Source organism: Enhydra lutris, unplaced genomic scaffold (assembly GCF_002288905.1).
Source record: "Enhydra lutris kenyoni isolate GAN:26980312 unplaced genomic scaffold, ASM228890v2 scaffoldscaffold10, whole genome shotgun sequence".
NCBI lineage: Eukaryota > Metazoa > Chordata > Mammalia > Carnivora > Mustelidae > Enhydra > Enhydra lutris.
The window spans coordinates 16,032,445-16,058,780 of NW_019154094.1; the positions used below are offsets into that span (position 1 = coordinate 16,032,445).

General features: G+C 37.4%; 1 protein-coding gene across 7 annotated transcripts in view; it reads right to left on the reverse strand.

Annotated features, from left to right (window-relative positions):
- The window catches only part of LOC111144282 (chromosome unknown C3orf67 homolog), a 247,545-nt gene that overhangs the window by 92,667 nt on the left and 128,542 nt on the right, over positions 1-26,336 (reverse strand). For 4 of the 7 annotated variants that reach the window (XM_022498520.1, XM_022498517.1, XM_022498518.1 and 1 more), the window contains 3 exons: positions 22,096-22,260; positions 2,625-2,761; positions 1,601-1,763 (listed from right to left, as the gene is read on the reverse strand). In XM_022498520.1, coding sequence (XP_022354228.1) covers positions 1,601-1,763; positions 2,625-2,761; positions 22,096-22,260 — 465 coding nt within the window. Of the gene's footprint in view, positions 1-1,600; positions 1,764-2,624; positions 2,762-22,095; positions 22,261-25,318; positions 25,397-26,336 lie in introns of those variants that run through there. The other 3 variants (XM_022498521.1, XM_022498519.1, XM_022498523.1) reach the window with 3 other exon arrangements.

Consider the following 26,336-nt stretch of genomic DNA (forward strand, 5'->3'; position numbering starts at 1 on the left):
GAACAAAAAGCCAGAACAAAAAGTACTATATGGTCTGAAATAACTCAGTAAATATAATTGTAGCTATAATGAGAATGTTCAGGTATCATTGTGACATCATATAAATCTGTATCAAAATCACAACTTATTCTTTCAAGGGAAATAGGTAATTATTCCTATTCCATTATTGGGATCATATCTTTTGAAATTACTGAGACATTTTATGCATGTAATATAACCTTACAGAGAGCAACAGGTCATATGGTTAATTATACATATAACATACTATATTAAAAAATACAAAAAATGAAACTGATCACTAATACAGAAAAATAATTGTTTCATTTGAAAGAGAAAGTTGGTAAGTATATTCATATACTTAAGTATATGTAAGTATATTCATATACTTAAGTATATTCATAAACAGCTTGGAAGGTAGTTTCCAAAAGAATCCTGGAGAACTGTGATCACACCTGGAAAAGAATTCTTAAGTGTAATTTAACTGCATAATAATCATCATAATAATTAACAGCACTCATAGCAGCATCTAATATTTATGGAATGCTTCACTTCTTGGCACAATATGATGTGCTTGACTGGTTTTTCTTGTTGAATCCTCACAATGACCCTTTGAAGCAATCATTGTTTATTACTACTACTAGGGCCAGTAGCAATTTTATCCACATTTTACAGATGAGGAAACTGAGGCCCACAGTGTTTAGGAATTTTGATCAAGTCTTACAGATGGTGATAGAGCTGGGATGGAACATCTGTGGCATTTACGTACTTCTCTCAGTTTTGTGCTATATGAGAAATATAGTCTGTAGTTGTGATCATTAATCTCTAAGTCAAATAAAATGAACCCAAATGCCTTCCTTTCCAACTCTCACAAAAGTCAGACATGCAAGGATGGAAAAATTACAGTGAGTGGTAAGACCTTGGTACTGGTCTCAATTCTTTCCAGTGATTACAAATTGCAAATCACTTTACCTCTCTGTTAGCCATGAACCCTCAATCTACAACATGGGACAAAAATCTCTTCCTCACCAACAGGGTTCTCTGTGCATCAATAGGAGAAAATAAAAAGCACTTTACAAGTGGAAGAGATTAACTAAAAGATAAAATTAAGAAAATTTAAAACACACGTAAAGTTCCCCAAATCTAGTTAATTATAGAATGCTATGTTATTTCCTCACTAGTCATCATAAAATAAAAATGCAGGATACTATGGCAATTTGAAATAATGGAATAAAGAGACTATAAAGAGAATGATAGTTGGGGCCGCCTGAGTGGCTCGGTCAGGTTAAGCATTCAACTCTTGATCTTAGCTCAGGTCTTGATCTCAGGGTCATGAATTCAAGCCCCACATAGCCTACAATAAACAAACAAACAAACAAACAAATAAATAAAGTATTAAAAAAAGAGAGAGAGAGAACGATAGGTTCCAGAACAGAATATATGTATAAGAATTTGAAACAGATTTCAATATCTACCATCTTATTCATTTTTAAATGATAATTCTCTGGATGTTAAGATCTAATCAAGAATTAAACTTCAAATTTATCTTCACAGGAACATTTCTATTTTCCCCCAACTATTGGCCCTTATGCATGAGTCTTACCACGAACAGGTATGGTCTGCTTTATTTGGTGAATATTTTCTTTATCTGCTTGCTCCTCTGACTCTGGCATCAGCGAGGCTGACATCTCCGCACTGCTGACACAGTCCTCGGCCACAGACTGTTGGCCTGATCGGTTATTTTTGGACCCAATGGATCTTACTGTCTGTAAGGGAGAGGAATTAATCTGCACATCTTATAATACGGGAATTGCATTTATTTTCTGTAGAATTTACAGAGACTAATAATATTTGGACAAATAAAAAGTGAGAAAAGAAACTAGAGGAAATGAGAAGTTTAGAAAGTTGGTGGAGAGGGACATTATACCAGAAAATTAGAAAGAAATGGAAGGAGAAATATAATGTGAGACAAAATAGAAGACAAACAAGTCTTCTAGACACATAAATTAAAATGTGCTTATACTCCATCTTTAGTAGGTAGGAGTTAAAACTGAAAATCATGTGTCTGACATTCAGAGGAAATTAAAAATAAAAATATAACATTTGAGAATCTGTTTGTTGTAAGGTATCTGGTGAAGATCTGACTCCTTTTTTATTTTTATTTTTTTAAAAGATTTTATTTATTTTATTTATTCATGAGAGGCAGGGGCAGAGGGAAAAGTAGGCTCCCTGCAGGGAGCTCGATGTGGGACTTGACCCCAGCACCCTGGGATCATGACGTGAGCCAAAGGCAGCTGCTTAACCAAATGAGCCACTCAGGGATCCTGATCCAACTCCTTGACAGAGACCACAAAATGTGTTCACATATATTTGCCTTTAAGTTTTGTTAACATATTTGATCAAAAGAATACTCAGAAATGTTAACTGTGTTGACATGACAAAAATAAAACAGACTGAGTTCTTTTAAAATCCAGAATTTCTGTTCCAAATTTATTCAAGGCTTCTGCTTTTGGCATATATTCCCCACCCCCCCAACCCCCCCTCCCCCTTCCGGTGCACTGTGGAAAAAAAAAACCCTTCTCCCATGCCCCTCATGCTGAGACAAGCTCTTCAGACCTTGCTCCTACCTCAGTGGATATCCTCATGTTATTCCTTCTTCCAGAGAGTGGAGGTGGTCCCAGAACTCTGGATCCAAAGGCGATATGACAAACATCTTGATTTTTACTGTTGCGCACATTACCTGTTCCCTTGTTAATGAACTGATCTGTTTTGTTCAAAAAGGAAATAACAGTCCATTAATGGACATCATGACAAACACCGTGTTGCAATGTTTCTGAAAGTACAATACAGGTGTCCTGTGATCTGAATCCTCCCTCTCCACTACAGGGCATCTATAAAAAAATTCAGATACTGGAGCCCAATATCAGATCTACCAGGTCCGTAGAATTAGAATCTTGGGAAAGTGCAGTAGAAATCTATAATTTTAACAAATTCCCCTTAATGGTTCTTATGCTGTCATTTGAGAAACACAAATGCCACAAATATTTTTCCTCAGAGAGAGAGAAAAGAAAGCTACTAAAAAATATATCTTATTTTCTCTTTAAGGAAATAATTTAAAAAAACTATTTAACTCAATTGAACAAACATGTGATTGAGTACTCTTAAGCATTTCCTAGAAGTTTTTAGTGACACAAAATTGGTAAGATAGATCACTTGCCCTCAAAGGAGGGGATAGTAAAAGTAAACAGGTAATCATAACATAAAGCAGAGCAGTGGAAATTCAGAAAAGTGACCTCTTGTTCCTCAAAAAATTAAAAATAGAATTACCCTATAATCCAGTAATCACACTACTGGATATTTACCCGTAAAATACAAAAACACTAATTTGAAAGCATACCTGTACTTCTGTGTTTATTGCAGCACTATTTACAATAGCCAAACTATGGAAGCAGCCCAAGTGTTCAGTGATAGATGAACAGATGAAGAAGAAGTGGTACATATATACAATGGAATATTTAGCCATAAAAAGAATGAAATCTTGCCATTAGCAAGGACATGGATGGAGCTAGGGAGTATAATATGAAGTGAAACAAGTCAGAAACAAGTATGATCTTATTCATCTGTGGAATTTAAGAGGCAAAACAAATGAGCAAATGGAAAAAAAAGAGAGAGGGACAACCAAGAAAACAGACTCTTAACTCTAGAGAACAAACTCATGGTTACCAGATGAGAGGTAGGTGGCGGGAAGGGTGAAATAGGGGGTAGGGAGTACACTTACCATGACTGGAAAAAAAAAAAAAAGAGTAAGTGACTTCTTGAATGGACCTTGAATGACTGATGATGTTTCAGGGATAAAAGATGTAGGGTACCCAGAGATAATAAAGAGTGAACTGGTAGGGTATACTTGGGGAAAAATGAAATTGCCAGTTTAGCTGGAAGGATGGGTTTGGGTCACAATGAAAACAACCTTAAACTGTTAGGAGCCTATTCTAAATTTGACAGATGATAGGGTATCATTGAAAATTTTGGGGGAGAAAGAGAACAAACTGGTAGCATCTTCAGGATAAGGCAGGTATGCTTTACCAAACCTTACTGCTTTTCCCTTATGGACACATAGCTATATTACATTTCTGAGCCTTCCCTGCAGTTATATGGGTCATGTGACTGATATCTTATTAATGAGACCTGAGAAGTGAAATGTGATAAGGGTAAGCTACTTCCTGGCCCCTAAAACCTCCCACATAATCCCCCATACTCTCTCTTCCTGCATCTCTTGACAAGATGCAGAAGATCCAGGGGAGGGCTTTAAGGCCTGGAGAGGAACCCCTGGGTGAAAGGAGTCTGGGTCTCTGAATGACCTTATGGAAGGCTGCCCAAGGAACTCCTGATTGGACAAGGCTGTGGGCTCTTTGTGACTGCAGGTGAGGGTAATGGCTCTTAACTCAAAAAACTGCCTGCAACCTAGAAAGTCTTCTGCTGTTCCCCCTTGCGAGACAGAACCAACTTGAATATTATGATGTTGGCTCTGAGTAAGTCCACATTTGTCCTACAGTCCTGGATATAGATGAGCTACTGGCCACGTCTGTCTAACCCTTTCTCCAGAAAAAATTCATGTAGTTAGCTAGGTGGTCTCCTTTGCCTCTGCTAAAGAACTATAACTTTACATGTGGAGTTAGAAACAACTTTTCTGCAACGGCATGAGAAAAGTCACCAAAGTTTGTGAAAACATACCATGCTTAGAAAGCTCCACTTGTTTAGATCTGAGTAATAGTTATATGTGTGGGTAAATGGGTGTTTTCTGGGTCTGGTTTTATGTCTGCAATAGATGATGAAGAGATGGGCAAGGGTCAGACTGCTGATATGATCTGAAAGAATGTTTGCTGGAAAGAAGATCTAACATGGTGGGATGGCAAAGTGGTGAGGAGACACACTGTTTCAGTTTTCTTCAAATTCTTGAAGCCCTGGTAGATAGAAGAGAAATCCCATTTGTCCAAAGGGCCAAATCAGAACTAGTGAGAAGAACTGACTTTAAGGTTTTAGTCCAACATAAGGAACATCTTTCTTTAATTAAGCATATGTGGTCATTGTGGTGGAAGATGTTCTGTAACTTTGAAGATGTCCAAGCAGAAGTCTGGGAAGTTATTCTGGCTGTTGTAAAGCAGATTCAGACACCAGAGGGCTTCCTGCTTTCCATTTCTGGCCTAGTCCTCTCTTCTGAGCTCCACACCTGTATCTAGTGGCTTTCTTTCTCAGTTCCTCTTCCATGTCTCAAAGATGCTTTAAGCGGAAAACATGATCCAATGACTGGCACCACGGTCCACGGAGTTTGAAGAGTTAGGATCCAGGTGTCATCCCTGACTCCTCTCTTCAGCTTCTCCACAGCCAACCCATGTCTACTTCTCTCCACCTCCTCCGTCAGCACTGCAGTCTAGGCGACCACATCCCTCTCCTGGATGATCACAGAGCGTCTCAAGGGATTCCCCATGTCGATGCTGGGTCCCTGACCCAGGTCCTCTCCAAAATGTAGCCAGAGTGGTCTTAGGCAAACATACATCTGATCAAGTCATTCTTTTCCCTCACTTAAAACTTTTCAGTGTCTTCCCTGTTGCATTTAGGATTAAGAAGAATCCTAACAGTGGCTGCAAAAACATACATGTCTGGCTTCAGTTCACACCTTTCACCCCTCGTTTTCTGCTCTCTCCACAGACTGGCATCCTCAGTTCTTCCTGCCTACCATCTAATTTGTGTGTGCTGTTCTCCATAGCTAGAAGGCTCTTCCAGTATAGGTACTCCCATAACCCTCCCTTATAACTTGTTAAAATTGCACTTAATTTTTTTAAAAAATCCAGTTAACATATAGTGTATTATTAGTTGCAGGGACAGAATTTAGTGATTCATTGGTATATATAACATAACATGTAACACCTAGTGCTCATTATAGCAAGTGCCCTCCTTAATGCCCATCACTGAATTATCACATCCCCCCATCCACTTCCCCTCCAGCAACCCTCACTTTGTGTCCTAGAGTTAAGAGTCTTTTCTGGTTTGCCTCCCTCTCTGTTTTTATCTTATTTTATTTTTCCTTCCCTTCCCCTATGTTCATCTGTTTGGCTTTTAAATTCCACACATGAGTGAAATCACATGGTATTTGTCTTTGATTGACTTATTTCCCTTAGCATAATACCCTCTGGTTCCATACACATCATTGCAAATGGCAAGATTTCATTCTTTTAAAATTGTACTTTTACATGTGTTTGTGGGATTCTCTGATAATGTATGCTCAGTAGATATAAATTCAGTAGCCTAGTTTGTCACCCCTGAATTACTAGCCTGATACCTGACATGGAATGATAGATCCCTGCTGAGCAAAATGAATGAATCATTAAATGTAATGAGTCAAATGGGATATTGGATTAAATGACTAAATATTTCTAATTATGGCTAGAATTTCATTTCTCATTTTAAGAAAATTCCATCTGCAGGTTTTATTGTGAATGGAGGAAGACTGGGCAGGACTGGACAACTGCCAGGATATGGGGGATGAGAGAGAAGTCTCAACAATAACCAAGACATTGATAATTGATAATTACCACATGAGTGGTATGGCTTTCAATATCAGTAGTGCTATACAGCACCACAATCAGATGCCTCCTCAGGTTACATGTGAAATGTTCTAGTGTTAGCAGGTAGACTTGGCTGTGTGTGCATCTGTGTTTTTTTTAGTCACTATAAATAACCATTTGGAGTTAATGAAACATCATTGGTCTCTCAGGATCAATAACAAAAAGCAATGACACAAATCCCAGGCTAATCAGAAAAATTTATTATAGAATCTATCATCATTTTTACAATCTGTGATCAAGTAGAACAAATTCTAGTCTACTGATTTTGTTCTCAAACTTGGATTTTCCCAGAAAGAGCTACTGAAGGTCCTGAAGGGCATGGAGTATGTGTTGGGGTTACATGGGAATTTTTAGTATCGGAATAGGAACTTTTCTTCCCCTAACTTCTAGTCATGGGAACCATTAGGCTATGGGCATATCTTTTGCACACCTTTCTGTTCAAACATTTTATGGGGTGATTTCCTTAATGTTTTTTCAAATTCTTTATATACACATGGAGGTTCCCCCACAATTAATTTAAGCTCCTTTGAGTAGAAAGACCATTTATTTGGTACTGTATGTATCTCCAACTGTGGAGCTTGGGACAGTACATGGGAGACAGTGGATAAAGTTCATCACAATTATTAAATAGTATTAAAGATTAAAAGGAAGATTTTTAGGGGAGGGAATATTAAAAAAACACACTGACATAGTTCTAGCTCTAATTCCAACAAAATGTATATATAAACTAGTTTGTAGCTATTTAAAAAATTAAAATTCCTAAATACCTTGAATTTTTTAGAGGAATCTCTTACTTAGCAGTGGATATTCAGTGACCATTAAAGATACAGGAAAACCTCATATAATATAGTCTTCTAAATAACAGAAAATTAGATATGACTATATTTTATAAGAAGTTCTACTACAGAATTTCTTTAGAGTAACCTACCACTCTGCATTTAAACTTAAGTTTTTTTTTTTAATTTACAAATGTTAGTATACTTTTTTCACAAGTGAAAGTATACCAGTACTCTACCCATTAAGTATTTCTTTAATTAGCAGATTTTAAAAAAATTTCTCGGTACAATTAACATATACACATTCTTAAAGGCTGTTTCATTTTAGTAATTCTATTTATAATCATTAATTGTCACAATTATCTCTATAAACATGTATCAGGCTATTTATCTACTATGAGAGAATCCTAATTAAAACCTACAAGGAAAAGTAATTTAGACTTTTGGTTTCTAAAATAAAAAGTAAAAGGACAAAGTTTCTATAATGAGAAAAACCTTAATAAAAGAAAACTACAAGCAGAAATGCATGCCTTTTGAATTGTAAAGGGAGCTCTTTTAAGAGCTGATATCAATATGCACAATATAAGGTTAAAAATCAAGATTAGATTAAAGTCATGCTCTAGGCGTTTCATTTTCTTGAGTTTGCGGAAAATGAACTTGGTGTAGGTCAGAGATGTTACCGTTAATTATTTTGGTATTTTATGAGGGGTACATGCCTTTGTAGTTAGAATATAAAACCTGAGGGTCTACTCTCTAATTGTCTTTTAGAAAAATAAACATTCATTTTTGTCTCAAGATACAATGTTCTAATTATTATAGTCATTTAAGTTTGCAGGGTTTTCAAAGCTTAACCAGAAAAACCTGCTGAATTTTCAACTCTAATCATTGAAGGGTCATGCTCAAGACTTACATCTATTATCTGGCAATCAAATCAGAATTAAACTTGCTACCAAAATCCAGACCTTGAATTAGATTAATTTTTATTTTATTATATGTGCACTGTTAAAAAGAATGTCAAAATTACAAAAAAAAGCTGATCTAGGAAAGCAATATTATTTTAGACAAGGTATTTAGCCTTTCTAAGCCTCACTTCCTTTTTATAAGATTAGGATAATAATAGTACTTAAGTCATGGTGTTTTTGTTAGATCGTATGAAACAATGCATGCAACATGCCAAATACTGTGCTCAATAGGGACTAAACGCTTAATATGTTATTCATATCTTCCATCTTGAATAGCATTTAACACTTTACAAAGTCCATTCATAATCACTTATTCCTTCATTCATCCATCCTTTCAGTAGTGACTGGGCACCAGGTCTGAGCAGTTGTATCTCATTAATAAAAAGTTTAAGGGGGGAGGAGCAAGATGGCAGAGGAGTAGGAGACTGAAATATCATCAGGTCCCAGGAGTTCAGCTAGATATTTATCAAACCATTCTGAATACCTACAAACTCAACAGGTGATAGAAGAGAAGAAGAGCAGTAATTCTAGGAACAGAATATTGACCACTTTCTGGAAGGTAGGACATGCAGAGAACTAGATCTGTAGTGATGGGAAGATAGACCGTGGCGGGAGGGGCCGGCTCTTGGCAAGCAGTAGAACAGCAGAGCACAAAATTGGAATTTTTAGAAGTCTGCTCCACTGAGGGACATTGCTCCAGAGGCTAAGCAGTAGGGGTGGCCCTTACTGGGATAGTAAGGTCTCAGGACCCACAGGGTCACAGAAAGACCTGGGCTGTCTGAGTGTGGCCCAGCTCCCAGTATTAGAGTGGAAAAGCCAGCTGCAGAGATGGAGCTGAGGCATGGGCTCTCAGCTCAGGATTACCTTAAACCATGATCCAAGGTACAGTCAGGCGACTGCTCTTCAAGGAGGGACCCCATAAGCAGCAGATCTGGGGAGACTCCCTCCTTCCTCCTATGGGAGGAGTGGCAGGGGAGTGTGCTGCAGGAATTGGCTGGGTTTGGAGACTCCAAATGGGGGCACGCACCACAGATAGAAATGCTGGGTCACAGGCTGGGTGAGCACAGAGTGTGGCTAGAGACCAGAGAGATGGGAGGGATTGACTGCTCTTCAATGAGGGGGCACTGAGGAGTGGGGCCCTGAGCTCTCAGCTCCTATGGGGTAGAGACTGGGAAGCCGCCATCTTCATTCTGTCCTCCAAAGCTGTACGGAAAGGGTTCAGGGAACAAAAGCTAGGAGAGTGAATCTGAGCAGATTACTTAGACTGGCCCCTGGCAAGGGTGGTGCAATTCCACCTCCAGCAAAGACATTTGAGAATCACTACAACAGGCCCCTCCCCCAGAAGATAAGCAAGAACATCCAGCCAGGACCAAGTTCACCAATTAATGAGATCTGTGGAACTCCAGAGCTAGGGGAAAGCAGCACATAGAATTCATGGCCTTTTCCCCATGATCCTTTAGTCTTTTAAAGTTAAATTTTTAAAATTTTATTTTTTTATTCTATTTTTAAAATTTTCCTTTTTCCTATTTTAACATTTTTTAACTATTTTATCAATACCTTTTTAAAAATCTTTTAAAATTTTCATTGTTATAGTCATATTTTATCCCTTCAATGTATTTAACCTTATTTTTTATATACATATAGGTTTTTTCTTTAAAATTTTGGGATAAAATTTCTTCTAAGAGATCAAAATATACCCTAAATCTAGTGCATGGCTTTGTTTTAATCTCCAGCCTGATCACATGCTTTCCTCTTTTTTTTTTTTAATCTTTCTTCAACCAACTTCTTATCTTATCAATTCCTTTTTTAGAATATTTTTAAATTTTCATCTTTACAGTCATATTCCATCCCTTCATCATGTTTACCCTTATTTTTGTATATATATTTTTCTTTCTTTAAAATTTTGGGAGGTAGTTTCTTCTAACAGACCAAAATATACCCAAAATCAAGTATGTGACTCTGCTCTATTCACCAGTCTAATATATAGAACCATACGATTCTCTCAATAGATGCAGAAAAAGCATTTGACAAAGTACAGCATCCTTTCTTCATCAAACCTCTTCACAGTGTAGGCAGAGAGCGTACATACCTCAACATCATAAAAGCCATCTATGAGGGATGCCTGGGTGGCTCAATTGGTTAAGCAGCTGCCTTCAGCTCAGGTCATGATCCCAGCGTCCTGGGATCGAGTCCCACATCGGGCTCCTTGTTCTGTGGGGAGCCTGCTTCTCCCTCTGCCTCTGCCTGCCACTCTGTCTGCCTGTGCTCGCTCTCTCTCTCTCTTTCTGACAAATAAATAAATAAAATCTTAAAAAAAAAAGCCATTTATGAAAAACCCACAGCAAATATAATTCTCAATGGGGAAAAAATGAGAGCTTTTCCTAAGGTCAGGAATATGGCAGGGATGTCCACTATCACTACTGCTATTCAACATAGTATTGAATGTCCTAGCCTCAGCAATCAGGCAACAAAAAGAAATAAAAAGCATCCGAATCAGCAAAGAAGAAGTCAAACCCTCACTCTTTGTAGATGATATGATACTTTAGGTGGAAAACCCAAAGACTCCATTCCAAAACTGCTAGAAATCATACAGGAATTCAGTAAAGTGTCAGGATATAAAATCACTGCACAGAAATCAGTTGCATTTCTATAAACCAACAGCAAGATAGAAGAAAGAGAAATTAAAGAGTCGATCCCATTTACAGTTGCACCCAAAACCCCACGATACCTAGGAATAAACCTAACCAAAAGGGCAAAGAAACTGTACTCAGAAAACTATAAAGTACTCATGAAGAAATTGAGGAAGATACAAGGAAATGAAAAAATCCTTCCATGCTTATCGTTTGGAAGAACCAATATTGTGAAAATGTCTATGCTACCTAAAGCAATCTACACATTTAACGCAATCCGTATCAAAATACCATCAATTTTTTTCCAAGAAATGGAATAAATAATCCTAAAATTTATATGGAATCAGTAAAGACCCCAAATAGCCAGAGAAATGTTGAAAAAGAAAAAGTTGGTGGCATCAAAATTTCAGACTTCAAGCTCTATTCCAAACCTATAATCATCAATACAGTATAGTATTGGCACAAAAACAGACACATAGATCAATGGAACAGAGCAGAGAACCCAGAAACGGACTCTCAAGTTTATGGTCAACTAATCTTTGACAAAGCAGGAAAGAATGTCCAATGGAAAAATGAGTCTCTTCAGCAAATGGTGTTGGGAAAATTGGATGGCCACATGCAGAAGAATGAACCTGGATCATTTCCTTACACCACACACAAAAATAGATGTAAAATGGATGAAAGACCTGAGTGTGAGGCACGAATCCATCAAAATCCTTGAGGAGAACACAGATTGTACCTCTTCAACCTCAGCCGCAGCAACTTCCTCCTAAACATATCACCAAAGGCAAGGGAAGAAAGGGCAAAAATGAACTATTGGGACTTCATCAAGATCAAAAGCTCTTGCAAAACAAAGGAAACAATCAACAAAACCAAAAGACAAACGACAGAATGGGAGAGATATTTGCAAGTGACATATCAGATAAAGAGCTAGTATTCAAAATCCATAAAGAACTTATCAAACTCAACACCCAAAGAACAAAGAATCCAATCAAGAAATGGCAGAAGATATGAACAGACATTTTGGCAAAGAAGACATCGGATGGCCAACAGACACATGAAAAAGTACTCAACATCACTTGGCATCAGGGAAATACAAATCAAAACCACAGTGAGATACCACCTCACACCAGTCAGAATGGCTAAAATTAAGTAGTCAGGAAACGACAGATGTTGGCGAGGATGCGGAGAAAGGGGAACCCTCCTACACTGTTGGTGGGAATGCAAGCTGATGCAGCCGCTCTTGAAAACAGCATGGAGGGTCCTCAAAAAGTTGAAAATAGAGCTTCCCTACGACCCAGCAATCACACTACTTGGTATTTATCCTAAGGATACAAATGTAGTGATCTGATGGGGCATGTGCACCTGAATGTTTATAGCATCAATGTTCACAACAGCCAAACTATGGAAAGAACATAGATGTCCATCAACAGATGAATGGATAAAGAAGATGTGGCATATATATATACAATAGAATACTATGCAGCCATCAAAAGAAATGAAATCTTGCCATTTGCAACGATGTGGATGGAACTAGAGGGTATTATGCTAAATGAAATAAGTCAATCAGAGAAAGACAATTATCATATGATCTCTCTGATATGTGGAATTTGAGAAGCAGGGTGGGGGGTAGTCAGGGTAGGGAGGGAAAAAATGAAACAAGATGGGATCAGGAGGGAGACAAACCATAAGAGACTCTTAATCTCATGAAACAAAATGAGGGTTGCTGGGGGGTGGGAGAGCAGGGATAGGGAGGTTGGGTTATGGACACTGGGGAGGGTATGTGCTATGGTGAGTGCTGTGAAATGTGTAAGCCTTATGATTCACAGACCTGTACCCTTGGGGCAAATAATACATTATATGTTAATTTAAAAAAGTTTAAGACATTTTTGAAAGGTAATAAAACACATTAGAAACTAAAATTAGAATATCTCTTTTTCTAAACTTGAGTATGACCTTAGACAATGTCATCTGTGAGTAAAGTTAGGATATGGCAACAAGATAAAAAGTAATAAAGCACAAGATGTTACTTTTCTTCACAAACTCTTAATTTATTAAAAAGCTATCAATAGTCTAGCTTTTGGTCTTTAAAATTAATGAGTAAAGAAAACTTTTCAGGGAAACAATTTTATTATCTCAAGAAAACTTTCCATTTTTGATAGAATGGAGCTTAAATATAATATAGGTCTTGGTAGATAGTTTCCATCATTTGGTTTTGGAAATAGCAGTTTCCTATGACATGAGAAGGCTCCTCAGAAGAAAATCCTTAAAACAAGTAGTGAGAAATTGCTTAATGGGAGCAACCAGTTAAGAATGCTTCTTAGAGGGGCACCTGGATGGCTCAGTGGGTTAAGCCTCTGCCTTCAGCTCAGGTCATGATCTCAGGGTCCTGGGATCGAGCCCCACATTGGGCTCTCTGCTCAGCAAGGAGCCTGATTCCTCCCCTCTTTGCCTGCTGCTCTGCCTACTTGTAATCTCTCTCTCTCTCTGTTAAATAAATAAATCTTAAAAAAAAAAAAAAAGAATGCTTCTTAGAATCCAGACTACCTGGTCACATCCTAAATCTCCCACTCACTAATTAATTTGTCTGTGAGCCTCAGTTTCCTTACCTACAAAATGATAATTATGATGGTTTCTATACAAAAAGATATATGAGAGGATTAAATGGAATAAATGATGTGTGATGGCTAATTTTATGTATCAACTTGACTGGACCACTGGGTGCCCAGATTAAACACTGCTCTGAGTATGACTGTGAGGGCCTTTCTGGATGAAATGAACATCTGAATCGATAAAATCCACCCCAACGTAGGTGGGCCTTATCACCCAATCCAAGGAGGCCTGAATATACCAAAAAGGTAGAGGAAGTGAAAATTTGATCTCTCTGCCTGACCCCTTAATTAGGACATTGGTCTTCAGCCATCCTCAGATTGGCATTTTTCACTATTGGCTCTCCTGGACTCAGACAGAAACTCCACCATTGGCTCTTCTGGTCTCCCAGCCCGACCACTGCAGATCCTAGGACTTCTCAGTCCCCATAACTGTGTGACCCAATTCTTTATGATTGGTCTCTCTCTCCCTCTCCATGTATATATATTCTAAAACCAAATGATGGAAATTATCAAGGCCTATATGGTATGTAAGTTGTATATATGTGAGTGTTCTGTTTCTCTGGAGAACTTGACTGGTACACTACGCAAAGGATACAGCAAAAAGTCACTAAACATTAGTAGTGATGATGATGATGATTTGCTGCTTAATATACTCATCTTCTCAAATTATATGGCCAGCATTTCATTCACTCCTTGATCACTTAATTAATAAATATCTACCGAGTTCCTGGTAAGGGTTAAAGATTGAGTTAGATGCTAGGGATACAACAATAAACAGGACCCCTGCAGTTTTGAAGCTCACATTCCCCTTCAGGAGACAGCAATAAACAAACAAAGAATTAAGGAAAAAGAAAATACAGGTAAGGATAAGAGCTGTGATGGAAATAAAAGCAGGGTGATGTTAAAGAGAGGGTGTCTTGGGGGTTACTGGATGATTATGGCCTCATGTTCACCACTATGTGAACTATGTATTAAAATGTACATGAGCATAATTGATACTAATACTGTATAGATTGTCACAGATATTCCCCTATTACATCATAAATAAACAAGTTTAATATACAACTATATATTTAAAAGATTTTCTTTTGTCATTAATTTTGGATTTCCTTCCCATTATATATATATATATTTTTTTTTTTTAAATTTTAAAAAGATTTTATTTATTTATTTGAGAGAGACAGCACAAGTAGGGGGCATGGCAGGCAGAGGGAAAAGCAGGCTCCACGCCAAGCAGAGAGCCCAACGTGTGGCTCAATCCCAGGTCCCCAGGACTGTAACCTGAGAGAAGGCAGAGTCTTTAATCCACTGAGCCACCCATGTACTCCATCCTTCCCCTTATATATATATATATATATTTATTTTATTTTATTTATTTGACAGAGAGAGATCACAAGTAGGCAGAGAGGCAGGCAGAGAGAGGAGGAAGCAGGCTCACTGCTGAGCAGAGAGCCCGATGTGGGGCTCGATCCCAGAACCCTGAGATCATGACCTGAGCCGAAGGCAGAGGCTTAACCCACCGAGCCATCCAGGTGCCCCAAGAAATATATTTTAATTTTATAGCAATTCTCTGGGCTTTTCAAAAGACAGAAAGGTATACAGAAGAAACTAAACATGTCTCATGGTTGCTCTAACATAATATATCTCTATTGATATCACAAGTCATGAACATATTTAGAAAGTTACAATTCTCTAACAGAGGAAGATATGAGAAGTAAGTCTTATTTTCCTGCCCCTTCCTCTACTATCCCTGTTCCTAAAGGTTATTATTAATTTTTGTGTGTTTCCTTAAAGTACACCTATACCGGCGTCCCTATGTAGCTATATTGTTCATTTACTACATCAGTGGGCTCATACAGAGACAACATCCTAGCTTTCCATGTGTCACTGATAGACATACACAGCTCTGAGACCTTTCCAGACCATCACAAGCAGATCAGGTCAGTTGGATAGCTGCATCCATAATATCTTATTTGTGGGTATTTAATCAACTCCCTACTATGCACAAGTAATTCGTCTCTAGTTTTGTCATTATAATCCATGCTGTAATAGACATCTAAAGGAGAAATGTAAAGGTTGGAACAAGTCAGTCCTGCAAAAGTAGCACAACTTCGTAACAAATTAGATGTGGTTTTCACATTTGCTATTATATTAATATTTATATATCAAAGTTTCTTCAATATTTGGTGGAATTATCTCAGAAAAATTCAAATTCATTATATATATGATATGTGACATTGCTGTAACAAATTTCACAGATACTCATCAATATCCACACTAAATTCCTTTTACATAAAAAAATTTTTTTGTAAAGGAATGTGACCAGGTATGACTTATTTTTACTAAAGATGGGGAAAGAGGGTGTATAATTCAAATGTAAGAGACAGCTGAGTTCACTCTGACAGTATCAGACCCTGGACCCGCAAACTGACATCTCTTTAAACCAACAATCTTAAGACAAGTCTTTACTAAAGTGTGAGTTTAGAAAAGTGTTTTGTTGAGGATCCTGTTTGGCTCAGTCAATTAAAGTGTCCAATTCTTAATTTTGGCTAAGGTCATGATCTCGGGGTTGTGAGATTGAGCCCCACATCAGGCTCCCAGCTGAGGAGGAGCCTGTTTAAGATTCTCTCTCTCTCCCTCTCCCTCTGTGCCTGCTGTCCAGCTTGCTCTCTCTCTCTCTTAAAAAAAAAAAAAAAAAAAAAAAGAAGTAAAATGTTTGTTTTTTTCCTGAAGTCACAATCTAAATCTTTTTTCTTTTAGTTCTCCCTTATAGTGGATTTTGTTACTTGATTTGAATTTTGCTTTCATAAATTGAAACCCAAAGAAATTCTAATAAGATCTCACCAGTGCCAACTGTAGTTGGATGATTACTTCATGGTTTTGCTAAATGCATCAACTTACCTATTTGCAATTGTGCTAGGAAACAGAGATGCTAGTCTTTTCTCATTTAAATAGGAGTAGAAGACCAATTAAGACTGTTGTTGTGGAGGGGCGCCTGGGTGGCTCAGTGGGTTAAGCCTCTGCCTTCGGCTCAGGTCATGATCTCAGGGTCCTGGGATTGAGCCCCGCATCGGGCTCTCTGCTCAGCAGTGAGCCTGCTTCCTCCTCTCTCTGCCTGCTTCTCTGCCTACTTGTGATCTCTCTCTGTCAAATAAATAAATAAAATCTTAAAAAAAAAAAAGACTGCTGTTGTGGAAAAGAGGGCACTTGGGAAAACTGCCTCCTAATTTTTAAGCAAATCACTGGTTTTGATTTGTGCTTAGTGGACCATTGCATCTTGCCATTAGTAGTCGTATGCTCAACTTCAATAACCAGACCTGAATCTCTGGTTCAATTAAACTAGGGTTCCATTAATGAAAATAAGATCATCAGAGACCCCACAGTTCTCTGCAGACTAACAGTCATTAGCTAACGTGCCCTGGGAACTGACAAAGTGAGCAGTGGAGAAGTGTGGTAACACTGGCTTTTTGGAAACACAATTATCTTATTAATTTCATTAAATGCTCTTGATCAAGTTACATGACGTTAGACAAAATGCACTTTAAAATGAAAGTTTTAAGGTTTCCTTTTTTGTTAGAGTGAACATACTAGAAAGCATCCATAGGAAGCAACGACTATTTTCTGTGGCAGCTTTACTGGGATCTCAGTGTGTGCATTTGTAATAAAGTACCACAATTTACATGAATACTGTATCGTCAGTTATAAGAGCACACAGTCATTTTCTCATTCAATTCAAAAATCTCATCACAGGGAGTCCATTTTTCAGACAGACACAAAAACAAACAGTTGAAATGAAGAAATATCTCCTGGCTTTTTCAAGATTAGAAAGTCTGCCCTTGGGCACTATTCATTAGCTATACCTTTCAAATAAAATATCTTATACAGAGAACAACTATTATTATTATATTCATTTATAGTAACTTTCAAAGCCTACAAATGACAAAATTAGCAATTGAAAAGTATTCGTAGAAAGAAAAACACAAAGTTCAACGTACAGTACCCCCCTCCCATCCCTGGGGGATATGCTCCAAGACCCTCAATGGATGCCCGAAACTAGATAGGACCAAACCATATATATTCCATTCTTTCCTATACATACATAACTCTGATTAATTTATAAATTAGGCACAGTAACAGATTAATAAGAACTAGTAATAAAATAGAACAATTATAAAAATATACTGTAATAAGTTATGTGAATGTGTTCTCTTTCTCAAAGTATCTTATTGTGCTGTGGGGCTCACTGTTCTTCTGATGATGTGAGATGATAAAATTTCTACGTGAGAAGATGAAGTGAGGTGAATGATGTAGGTGTGTGACCTAGTGTTGGGCTACTACTGAGTTTCTGATGATACATCAGAAGGAGGATCATCTACTCCTGAACCACACTTTACCACAGGTAACTGAAACCTCAGGTAAGGGAGGACTGCTGTATGTTCATGTAATCTTAGCTGTCATGCATGTGCAATGAGTTTTTTTTTAAGAGAGAAACTTGATGGTTATAAAGGAACAGAAATATAGTTGGGATTCACAGGGTAGAAGAAATATGCTATTAGGTGATGATTATTAATTTTCTTTCTTTCTTTCTTCCTTCCCTTCCTTCCTTCTCTTCCTTCCTCTCCTCTCCTCACCTTCCCCCTTTCTCCCTCCCTTCCTTCCTTCCTTCCCTCCTCTCTCTCTTTCTAAGTAGGCTCCATGCCTAGTGTGGAGCCCAACATAGGGCTTGAACTCGTGAACCTGAGATTAAGACCTGAGCTGAAATCAAGAGTCAGATGGTTAACTGACTGAACTACCCAGGCACTCCTGATTATTAATTTTCTGTATATGTGACTTAAGTTGACTATCATTATATATTAAGATCTCATTTATGGGACTTGCAAAATACATACTCATATCCTTATCTACAAGTTGGGACCAAATATGGCCTATGAAAAGTTTCTGTTTATTATAGTATTGTTAATGATGCAATTAATATTTATTCAAATTACTCTCTAATCTCAAGCATGATACGTGTCCTTGAACTTTAAATTAAAAAAGACACTTAAAATATATGGATATAGACTTGCATTTCCATTTAAAGACATAATTAATTCTTAAAACATTAAGTTGGAGAGATAAAAGAAGAAAAGAGCATTCACAATTGCTCTCTGAGTTATCTGATAGGCTTTATAGCTCAATCATTTCTGTTACTGAAAGCATTCACAGACTATTAGATACAGATTGAGTGTTTGGTTATCAAAAACATGCTTGCTCCTTTCATTCTGTGGTGAATCTTCCATTAGATTGATTTGTGACTGAGGTGTTTGCAGTGGTTCTCAGGGGAGTGAGATCTTTTTCATTGTTCTATATATTTTCTAAAGGTTCTTTAATGAACATGGGTTATATATATTCTCTCTTTCTAAAGATAGTGTATATAATAAATATACAAATTCTCAATACTGGTGCCCTGTGTGACCAAAATGTCCTGCCTAAAGTTGGCAATTGTGGAAATAGGTGATGGGGACATGGGTGTTTATTATGTCTTCTCTCTACTTTTTTGGAAGTTTGGAAATTTCATAATAGTTTAGAATTACAGTGTCTACTTATACATCATAGTACCTGGCCAGGGTTTACATGGAAGAATTTACAAACTCCAGGAATATACAATTTAGGACATGTAATGCTGATGAGGATTGACATAAACAAATACACTAAGAGGGACGCCTAGGTGGCTCAGTGGGTTAAGCATTCGACTCTTGGTTTTGGCTCACAATGTGATCTCAGGGTTGTGAGATCAAGCTCTGCCTCAGGCTCCATGCTCAGTGGGGAGTCTGCTTAAGATTCTCTCCCTCTGCATCTCTCCCCACTCACGTGTGTGTATGTGTGTGCACACTCGCTCTCTCTCAAATAAATAAAATAAAATAAACACCAAGAATAAATGAATATTGGGTAAATATAGAGAGCAAAACAGTTCAAAGAAAAGAAATAGCTTTTTCAGAGAAAAGATAACTATGACTCACTCATTTTCTCATAGCTATTTCTTTTTTCCAGCTTCTACTTTGACCTCCCTCAAACTCTGACCCTGCTCTCTTCCCCGTCTGTTATCTGAGAATCCACAAGTCCTGCCTGTGTTTCCCCTGCAGAGTCTCTCAGGCTCATCACTTACCTCGGAGACACTGACATTTTATGCCCAGTTGGCTGCAAAGACATCTGAGCTATAATCCTTAATCTCTGGTCTCACTTGATTTAAAAATTCATCTTGAATCCTGATGTCAAATTCATCTTCCTAAAAAAGGCATTATTGTGTCTCTACTTTAGGAGCAGGAGGCACATTCTTCTCATATTCTTCTGACCTAGCCATTCTGCCCACTGAGGCCATTCCTCAGAAAACTCATCCGTGCATTTTGCTGTCTCTTTGCCTTTGCTCAGTCTTCTGCAAGACCTTACACTTCCATAAATCTTATACTTATTTATAATAAAAACTTGTGCAAGTATCTACTGAATACTTCCAAGACCTACTTCTTTCTCCATAAGTTCCTTATTATGACCATCATTTTACCTTCCTTTGGGTTACTTCTGTGTTTTTGAGTGTCATCTGAGCCACAGGACTTTTGTTTGGATAAGTGATCCAGTGGTTCTCAACCCAGGCTGCCCGTTAGAATCACTGTAAAGGCATTTAAAAAATATCCATCCAAAGACAATTAAATCAGAATCTCTGGAGATGAAGCATAGACATTAGGAAAAAAAATTTTTTTACATGAATTATTTATAGAATGTCCCAGGTGATTCTAACAAACAGGAAGTTGAGACCCACTCATCCAAATATTAGTTTTCTTGATTTATATGTGCTATTCATTCATTTGGTCAAGAGCTATGCGTATTTATTAGAGAGGTACAAAACTGGTAGCCCTGGCATGGTTTGTTAGGCTCATAGAGTGTTTTCAAAACAATTTTAGGCTTTAGACAATATTTTAAAATTGGAAGATTTATCATAAACATTGAGCTACCTAGGTCCTCTTGGAAAAAAAAAAGAAGGAAGATCTTCTGTGAGACTGGTGAGACTGTGCATGAATTATTGCAAGGCATCACTTGGCTAGAATGGAACTGCAGTATCCCTTCTAGAGGGAGAATGAGCTTCTAGATTCCTACAGTCCTCACCACTCCCTATTGCTCCCTTACAGGGGCTGAGTACTACCATTTATTCTATCATTTGCATAATTGTTCATGTTCCTGATTTAACAGTAGAGAACAATTCTTTGAAGCCCTACCTGACTCCTTTGCCCTAACGACCCTCTCTACTCCCAATAAGGCTCACTGTTGAGTAAAAAATGTTTCTATGTGTCAAATATCTAGGCATCCAGCCCACTTTATTCATTTATGCTGGCCTCCATAGTAATTCGAGTTTGCAGCCCTGGGCTGCAAACCCTGTGGCAAACACTGTGTTAGATGGTAGGGATATAGAACAGTGAAGTATAGTGTTTGTTTTGGAGGCAGTCACACTTTATTGGGAAATGCAGACATAGTAAAAAATATTGTAAAAAAAAAAAAAGAAAAGAAAGGGAAGAAGTGTCAGGGAAAGAAGGGAACAGTGCTTGTTAGAATTAGGAAAGACTACACAGAAGAGGTAGCATTTGAGTTGGATCTAGAAAAATGAATTGGGAGTGTTTCTGGACAGAAAGACAAAGAAGCTGTTTTAGGCCAAGAAACAGCAATTCCCAAATATGAACGTGTGGAAGCCCACGGAGTGGTCAGAAAATTGTATGTGGGGAATGAGAGATGAAGCTCTGGAGGAGGCTTGGATAGGGGAGGTTGGTTTTGTGTGAGTTCCCAATGGTTTTTTCATTTTGTCTTCTAAGATAGTGGGAAAGGCATTCAAGGTCTTTAATTGAAGAGAGACACGATCACATTTCTTTTTTCAATCTATTGATTTTTTAAAAAGATTTTATTTATTTATCTGACAAATAGAGATCACAAGTAGGCAGAGAGAGAGAAGAGGAAGCAGGCTCCCTGCTGAGCAGAGAGCAGAGAGCCTGATGCGGGGCTCCGTCCCAGGATCCTGGGATCATGACCCGAGACGAAGGCAGAGGCTTTAACCCACTGAGCCACCCAGGTGCCCCTCACATTTCTAATTCTATTATCAGAAAGATAGTTCCGACAGCAACGTGGAGATTAACTGGGAGGCTAAGGTGAGCAACCAGATCAATGACAGCAGCAACAGAAGAGGAGCAGAGAGATTCCAGAGATGTTTTGGAAGTATAATTGGCTGGGCCTGAAAACATACAGGAAAGGGAGAGGACTAATCAAGGATGTTTTGATTTGGTATGTAAAAACCGAGAAAACATTTTAGCGGCTAAAGAGAAATTTAAAATGATTTATCACAGATACGAGTCAATGTCAGAGTGACTTAATATTTTAACTTCAAGCTATAAAGCATCATTTCGGTGCTGGAATTTTTTTAACCCTTTTTTTTGGTCTTTCAAATAAATATGCTTATAATTTAGGTGCTTGATGCATACCTGATTCTGCTGAACTTAGAGGATGACCTCCAAATTTTATTTCAGTTTGGCGGAGTTTAGTCATGTTTAGCAGCTGTGTGACTTGTGGAACATCTGTCGTTAGTTGGCAGCTTCGTGGAATAATGTCTGTAGGTTCATCTGTTGGAAAGGGAACACCATATCCGGCTGAAAGTAAAGATAAACATTCATTCCTCAAATGTAAGTCATTTCTGCCAAATGGACATATCTTATAAATGAAAGCAATTAAAGTAAAACTTTTTATTTATTTTTGTTTTTTTAAAATTATTTTTAAGATTTTATTTATTTATTTGACAGAGATAGTGAGAGAGGGAACACAAGCAGGGGGAGCAGGAGAGGGAGAAGCAGTCGCCCCACTAAGCAGGGAACCAGACTCCCAGGACCCTGGGATCATGCATGACCTGAGCAGAAGGCAGATGTTTAACGACTGAGCCACCTAGGCGCCCCTAAAGTAAAACATTTTAGAATATGACTTTGAACGAATTACTTAATCTTATGGCCTTGGCTTTCTCATCTGTAAAATGAATTGTTTGTAATTTTACTGCTTATTTCGTAGGACTGTAGGAACTATTAAATGAGAGGAAGTGTATGATATATAGAGTAAGTTCAGAGACTTGTGCAATAAATGACAGCATTCATTGGATATATTTTATACTTATTTTTCAGTACTAGAATATAACTCAAGAAAAGAGCTAGTTAGGTGTGCTCCAAGTACAGTGGCTCATTTACACTGGGATTTTTTAACCCTTTTTTAAATATACACAAATAAATATACACAATATACACAAATCATATATACACAAATAAACAATATCAATATACACAAAGATATAGTTGAATAAGCACCTAGAGACATTATATGAGTAAAGTTATTTTTTAACTTTTTATTTTGAAATAATTATAGATCTACAGAAAATTTACAAAAATAGTAGAGTTCCTAATACATTTTACCCAGTTTCCCCTAATGTTAACATCTTACCTGTGAATACTTTCAAAGAAAGAACAGTTTATTATAATTAACATAGTATTTTTATTATTATAATTTGTATTCCGAATGAGATTTGATATCATTCATATATATTTATATGGATATAAAAATTTCCAGTTTAGTAAATTTTGTGTTCATGTTCTTAACCCATTCCAGTATTAGAACATTATTTTCTTCATTTGTATGACCTCTCTTACAGCAAAGATATTAAGTCTTGTCATACGTATTAAGTAGGAATTAAATTGGTATTAGCATTCCAAAAAGCAATTTTCCTATATGTATTAAAAGCCTTAAAAATGTACCTGCCAATTCACTCCATAATTTCACTTTATGAATCTTTTCTCTCTCTTTTTAAGGATTTTTTTTTTTTAATTTGAGAGAGAGAGAGAGAGAGAGAGCGCGAGCGTGCACGCACATGCTCATGGGGTGGGGAGAGGAGGAGGGACAGGGAGACACAGTCTTAAGCAGACTCTGCTCTGAGCTTGGAGCCCCACACAGGATTTGAGGCTTCATCTGATGACTTTGAGATCATGACCTGAGCTGAAACAAGAGCTGGCTGCTTAACTGACTACACCACCCAGGTGTCCCTGAGTCTTTTCTAAAGTAAAACAAACAAACAAACAGAAACTCAGATGAAAAGATCTATATAAATAGGTGTTTATACTTTCTGAAAAACAAAAAACTTGAACTACCAGTGTAGAGCCACAAGAAATTCTATTTATGAAGATGGCTTAATGATGTGGGAAAAAGTCATGATAGGAAGTTACATGAAAGTAATATATACAAAACTCTAACTGTAGAAAATCAATGAATAAAAGGTGGGCATGGTAAAAAGACTAAAATGAAATATACTGAGATGTAAAATAACTTTTGATGGTTAGCTTAAGTGTAGGCTTTATTTTCTTCTACATAAAAGTGTCTGTGTTTTTAATTTTTATAAGTAAAATATCTAATTTTAGAATCTAGTGGAAAAAATTTGTGTGTGTCTATGTGAATATGAGTAGTTACAAAAATTCAACCAATCATCCCTCAAAAAACATCCTATGTAAGTACAAACTCTAACCACGTTTATAAAGGCAAGTGATGTTAGGTTTATATGCACCCAAGTCATGGCAGTTTCCTAATTAGATCCTAATGTCCTAATCTTGAAAAGGAAATGAATCATTTAACTAAAAACTTGAGTACTCATCAGCAATGTAATGGTTTCTAAGTGTCTTAATGCTCCCGTCTTTAAAAATGCAGTAGATTTACAAATCTTAGTTTTCAGGTGTTGTTTGTTGGTCCATTTCTTATTTGTCATCCACATTTAGAAAATCAATATAAAGTAGCTGAGTAGATAAACTCTCAAAATAGAAGACATTTGGAAAAATAAGTAAACTAACTCCAGATATATATTTGACATATCATTTCAAACTCTTCTGAGGTAGAACAAGATAATTTCCACATCAATGCCAATATTGATAAATTAGATTTTTTATTAAAAGAGGCAGAGAATTCTGTAGGCTCTAAGACCCTGAAATAAAATGCTGTATTCTCAATCACATAAAGACAAGTCATGGAAATGTTAGCTTATAGGGATTGTGTGGATGGTACAGGGTACAATGCCATACAAAGTTTGAAATGCATACAAAAACAAAACCTGAGTTTCCATCTAAAAGAGATAGCCGAAAATTCCTGGTAACCCAAGATCCAAGGCAGAGACTATTACAAAACTCCAGTCTGACTTTAACAGGATAGTGGTTGACATGCAAATCAGATTCCACAGTAAAAGGATAAATTCCTTCTGTGCCACTTTTCCTTTCTATACATCTACTCTCGCTTTGCAGCCACAACTGTCGCACTACTGATTATTCATGAAGGGAGAGTGTGAGCAGTATAAAACCTGCAATAAAAGGAGGAATCAAAGAAAAAACTACCAGTTCACTACTTTTTAAAATAAAGGCAAATTATTAAGCCCATTTAGCAACTACTCACTCTCAAACTTGGTGGAGGTATACATGGAGAGGATCTTTAGTCTCATTTTTGTGAAACCAAACTATGAAAGAGCTTTATGACCTGGTAGTTGGATGTTTTGATAAACCAAAGTGGAAGTTAACTCAGCTCCCCACCACCCACCTCACCAATAAATACTCCCTTCTCCATATTCAATTACTAGGACATTTTATTTTAATTTTTAGCATTCATGGCTTAATTAAAAAATAAGAATTTCAGGGGTACCTGGGTGCTCATTCAATTAAGTGTGTGTCTTCGTCTCGGGTCATGCTCTCAAGGGTCTTGGGATCCAGCCCTGTGTCGTGCTCTCTGTTCTGCAGGGAGCCTGCTTCTCCCTCTGCTCTGCCCCTCCACCCCTGCTCGTGCTCTCTCTGTCTCTCGCTCACGCTCTCTCGAATAAATGAAAAAAAAAAAAAAAAAGAATTCTGAACACAGCATGGATTCTACATAGAAAATAAATAGTGCTAAACTGTGAGTACATACAGGGCATGGTCTGCCCTCACTCATTCGTTTACTCATTTTATCATTCAGCAAATACTTTTTGAGTTTCTACTGTATGCCAGGGAATCTCGTGGTGAGCCAGAGTGACTCTGTCCTGGTCTTTCTGAAGCTTACACTTAACAGAGAATATGAAACAAATTATATTATAAATAACTATTTAATTATAATTTAATTAAGCGCTCTGAAGGAAAAGTTCAAGATGTAATGAAAGAGGTAATGGGTGTCAGGGAAAGTCCTGATAAAGAGAAATTTATTTATCTTTTCTTTTTAAAAAGATTTTATTTATTTATTTTAGAGAGAGAGAGAATGAGAGAGAGAGCAGGGAACCTGATGCTGGACTCGATACTGGGAGCCCAGGATCATCACCTGAACCGAAGTCAGTCGCTTAACAACTGAGCCCTCAGGAACCCCTGATAAAGAGACATTTAAGTTGAGACATAAAAGATAAGCAGAAGGTCCCCTGGCGAAATGGATCGGAGGGATCATTCAGGTGTAGGGAACAGAGCATCTGAAGCCTCTGAAGGTGGAAGAACTCTGGTGCAATCTAGGAAGTGAAAGAAGACAATTCTGCCAAAGTGCTGCTAGTGGGAGAGAATAGTGAGAGAATCCCAATGATATATTTACTACAGCATCTGGTTCACAGGGAATACTCAACAAATGGTCATGGATGAAGGATATATATAAACAAAGATATGATATATTTGTTTCAGGGGTACAGGTCTGTGATTCATCAGTCTTAGAC